This window comes from Coenobita brevimanus, chromosome 39, assembly GCF_032717465.1.
Source record: "Coenobita brevimanus isolate Jiangsu-jjx chromosome 39, ASM3271746v2, whole genome shotgun sequence".
Classification (NCBI taxonomy): Eukaryota; Metazoa; Arthropoda; class Malacostraca; order Decapoda; family Coenobitidae; genus Coenobita; species Coenobita brevimanus.
In genome coordinates, this window is record NC_136992.1 from 2797501 (window position 1) to 2802500 (window position 5000).

The 5000-nt window shown below is 44.6% G+C and overlaps 1 protein-coding gene across 1 annotated transcript in view; it reads left to right on the plus strand.

Annotated features, from left to right (window-relative positions):
* Positions 1-5000, plus strand: part of mAChR-A (muscarinic Acetylcholine Receptor, A-type) — a 112832-nt gene that overhangs the window by 13941 nt on the left and 93891 nt on the right. Inside the window, exon 2 of the mRNA XM_080270024.1 lies at positions 4685-4897. Coding sequence (XP_080126150.1) covers positions 4688-4897 — 210 coding nt within the window. The 5' untranslated portion in view covers positions 4685-4687. The remainder of the gene's footprint in view (positions 1-4684; positions 4898-5000) is intronic.

Consider the following 5000-nt stretch of genomic DNA (forward strand, 5'->3'; position numbering starts at 1 on the left):
TTCTTTTTTCATTTCTCTCTCTCTCTCACTCTCTCTCTCTCTCTGTACAAACACCATCTCTCTTTCTTGGTACAAAACTGACTAATATTCCTCCATTTTCTCACAATTCCCTGTTCTTGAAGGGGGAGGAGGGAGGGATTGAGGGAGGGAGGGGGGGTAAGAAGAGAGAGAGAGAGAGTGAGGGAGTCAATGGGAGAAATTGAGGAAGAAAGGATGGTAGGGAGGGAGGGAGGGGGAAAGAAGGGAGAAAGGAAGGGAGTCAACGAGAGGAACAGAGGAAGAAAGGATGGTAAGGAGGGAGGGAGGAAAGGGAAGAGAAATGAAGGATGCAGGAACGATGGGAGGGAGGGAGGGAGGGAGGGAGGGAGGGAGAGAAGAAAATAGATATAGAAGAGAAGGGGGCTCGAGGAAGGAAAGGTAGGAGAGACAAAGGAGAGAGGGAGGGAAGGAAAGAGAGATGGAAGAGAGAGAGGGAAGGAGGGAGGAAGAGAGAGAGGGAGGGAGGGAGGGAGGAAGGGAGGGAGGAAGGGAGGGAGGCTAAGGATGATATAAAGCGTCAGGGAGAAAGAAGGGAGAGGAGCCATGAAAGGGAGAGTGAAGTGACGGGTGATGGAAGGCAGGCAGGCAGGGAGGAAGGCAGACAGGCAGGGAGGAAGGCAGATAGACAGGCAGGAAGGGAGGTAGCAAAGCAGGGAGGGTAGCAGGCAGGGAGGAAGGAAGGTAGGCAGAGTCGAAAGGGAGGGCGACAGGTAGAAAGGCAGGCAGGTAGGTAGGTAGGTAGGTAGGTAGGAGGCAGACAGGTAGGTAGGAAAGTAGGCAGGAAAGTAGGTAGCAGGCAGGCAGGTAGGTAGGTGGTTAGATCGGAAGGTAGGTAGGTATGAAGGCAAGTAGGTAGGTAGGAAGGCAGAAAGGCAAGGAAGGCAGGAGGAAGGCTGGCAGTGAGAGAGAAAAAGGGATATAGGGAGGAAAAGATACAAAAGGAAGTTAGGGAGTGGAAGAGAGAGAGAGAGAGAGAGAGAGAGAGAGAGAGGTAAACACTTTTAGTAAGCAAGAGGAAGTTTGTCAATAGGTCGATCAGGTGAGAAGTTAGTGTTAGGAGTAGCAAGGAGTTTGTCTTGGGCGTGGCGAGGGTAGGTAAACAGATAGATAGATAGATAGATAGACAGACTGATAGATAGAGAGAGGGATAGTGAGAGAGGTGGATGGGTAGATATGTAGACAGATAGATAGATGGAGAGATACACAATAGATAGATAGATTGGTACACAGAGAGATAGAGAGATATATAGATGGGTAGATAGACATGAGAGATAGACTGATTGATAGGAAGATAGATAGATAGATGGGTAGATAGACAGACGGATAGATGGATAGACAGATAGACAAATAGTTTGATTGATAGTGAGTAGAGAGATAGATAGATGGGTAGATAGACAGACAGATAGATGGATGGATAGACAAATAGACAGATATATTGATAGATGGTGAGATAGATGTAGATAAATGGGTAGATAGACAGAAAGATAGATGGATAGATAGACAGATAAGCAGATAGATAAACACAATAGAGAGATAAAGATTCATAGGCTAGCTGAATGATAAGTAGAAGATAGATAGATAGATAGATAGATAGATAGAGAGATGGATAGACTGAGCGATAGACTGCAAGATTCCCAGACTGATTAACGGATTAGTAGATAAACAAATTAATAGATAACTTTAGAGAGACAGACAGATAGATAGACAGAGAGATAGACAGAGGGACAGATAGACAGAATGATAGATAGGAACATAGATAGATATTCCGTAAGTAGATAATTTAGTAGACGGGTAGACAGTACGGTATGTAGGTAGGACTGAAGGTAACAAGGTAGGTAGGAAATCGGTAGGTAGATAGGTAAGGGAAAGAGTAAGTAAGCAGGTTAGTAGATATGTAGGTAGGTAAGTAGATATGGCAAGTAGGGATGGAGGAATATTACTAGTAGATACATAGGCAGGTAGGCAAGGAAAAGAATACGTGTAAGTAGGTCGGTAGGTAGGTAGTGTGGTAGGTAAGTGGCAGGAAAGGTAGACAGATAGAGAGAGAAAAAGGAATAATATAGAAGCGTGGTAATAGATTTTCGAAGATGAGAGGGTGAAAGGAGGCGGTCTCTCTCTTTCTCTCTCTCTCTCTCTCTCTCTCTCTCTCTCCGCATATATTTCACGTTTCTATGCTTTTCCGAAGCCCACAGAGGAGGCCAAACCCAGTGTGTGTCTCTGTGTCACTCGCTCACCCGCTCACCCACTCACTCACCCACTCACTCACTCATTCACTCACTCACTCACTCACTCACTCACTTACTCGCTCACTCACTCAATGTCACTGCACAATTTTGGAAGATGAATTCTGGCAAGTTAGGACCGTAGAGTTTTATGAGCTTCCCAGTTATGAGGGGGAGGTATTGAGGGGTGGGGGTATTGGTGGTGTGTCTGGTGTGCGTCTGAGGTGGCTTGGTGTGCATTTGGGGTGTGTGTGTGGCTTGCGTCTGAGAGGTGCGTCAAAAAACATGGTGGGTATGGTTGGGGTGGATGCGGTTATCTATGGTGTCCTTTGTCATGTTACTTTTCTGGTTACTGCATCCTTCCACTACCCCCACCATTTTTAACGGAAGGAGCAGACTTATGATGATGATGATGATGATGATGGTGATGATGATGATGATTATGATGATGATAATAATAATAATAATAATAATAATAATAATAATAATAATAATAATATTATTATTATTATTATTATTATTATTATTATTATTATTATTATTATTAATGATAATATTAATAATAATAATAATAATAATAATAATAATAATAACAATAATAGTTAAAACAACAACAACAACAACAACAATAATAATAATAATAATAATAGCAGTAGTGACACGTGAAGAAATGCAGCGTGTAGGAGGCTTACTGGACCTCAGGGAACAGACCTTTTAGCCTATGCCCAGGAGTCGAGCACATGAAAAAGGAAAGTTACGAAATTGTTGAAGTACTGAAATAGGAAAAAATATACATAAGTTCTATCCAGGTAGTTATATTAGCAGAAAATATCATAAATACAAGTTTTAAAATTAATAAGTAGCAACAATACTAAAATGCCCAGAATTTAGTATGCGTGTTGCGTACGACAAGCGGCCAGCTGACACGACATAACCATTACCATAAATTATTCATATTTTCACGTATACCATTTCCACGATGCGGTTTTGGCAAGAGGAGAGAGAGAGAGAGCGGGGCTGGAGAGGGAGTGGGAGTTGGGATGGAGGGTGTGTGGGAGGGTGAGGAGGTAGTGAAATGTGGCAAGCCGAGACCTAAGACTTTATCGGAATTTTGAGTGAGTGGTTGGGCTGGGTGTGTGAGTGGAATGGTGGTGGTGGTGGTGGTGTGGTAATAGTGGTGTGTGGTATTGTGGTAGTAGGCTGTGGTGGGAATAGTGTTGGTGGTAAGTTGGTGTGGTGGCTGTGGTGGTGATGGTTTTGATGGTACGATGGTGTGGAGGTGGTAGATTGTGGCAATGGTGGTTGTGGTGGTGCTACTGGTCGTGGTGGTGATGCTGTTTTTGGTGGGATGGTGTGGTTGTGGACTGTGGTGGTGGCGGTGGTGATTGTGGTAGTTGGTGGAAGGGAGCGCGTTGGTGATCATGGTAGTGATGGTAGTTGTGGTGGTGGTGGTGGTAATGGAGTATGGTGGTTTTGGTAACTGGTGGGAACAGAACGTGGTGTTGGTAGTTGTGGTTGTAGGAAAGGGTAGTAGTGGTTCTGAATGGAGTGTCGTGGTAGTAGTAGTAGTAGTAGTAGTAGTAGTAGAAGTAGTAGTAGCGCTGACATTGATGCGTTTGTTTTGATGTTGATGACCCAAACGTTGATCTTGCTACATCATGCGTTGACGTTGACGTAACCCCAACTTCTCCCCCAGCGTTGAATATTACAGAGGATGGCAGGGAGGGGGGGGGCGCTGTTCCCACTTGCAAAGTTGTTTATTATTGATGACCTCTGCATTGAAATTGACGTTGACTTTAATATTGATGCACATTGACTATTGATGATACCTTCAGCGTGGAATACTAGTCCAGCGTTGAATATTGCGGAGGATGGCGGAGGAGAAACGACAAATGTTCCCGTACCATAACGTTGAAATTGACGAAGCTGTTTCTACGCAAAATTGATGATTTATGCGTTGATATATACTTAACCCAAACGTTGAAAGTAACTCGGCGTTGAATATTGCGTAGAGGACAGCGGGGGAGGGACGGCAGGTGTTCCTCTACTACTGCGTTGATAATAAATGATACTAATAATCCCTTTGTTGATATAAGCGTTGAAAATAATGGTGTTACTGATACTATAAGCGTTGATACTGACCCAGCGTTGAATATTGCAGAGGATGGCGGGGAAGGGGAGACAACAGCAGAGATGATTATAAATGATATTGATATTCTCTTGACATAAACGCTGCAAATAATAAGCGTTGATATTAAGCGTTGAAACTCACCCAGCGTTGAATATTGCAGAGGATGGTGGGGGAGGGGTGACAGCAGCGTTGATTATTAATGATACTGATTTTCCCTTGCTTTAAGCGTTGATAATGGTGCTGTTAATGACACCCTAAGCGTTGAAATTGACCCCAGCGTTGAATCTTGCAGAGGATGGCGGGGGAGGGGCGGCAACTGTTCCCGTACTATCGCGTGGTCTTCAACACCACCGACTACGAGGAGGAGTACAGCGAACTTCAACGCTGGTCGGACGAGGTGTTGACGCACTTCCACGCCGGCCCTCCCGACCACCCCCCGCCCCCCTCCCTCAACGCCAGCGAGAGTGATGGAGGCGGGGACTCAACGCCGACGCCGCTGCAGGAGGTGAGTGACTGATAGATAGAATGATTGATTGATTGGTAGATAGGTAGACTTGAGTGATTGATTGATAAACAGATTGATTGCGTGATTGATAGTGGACTAATTG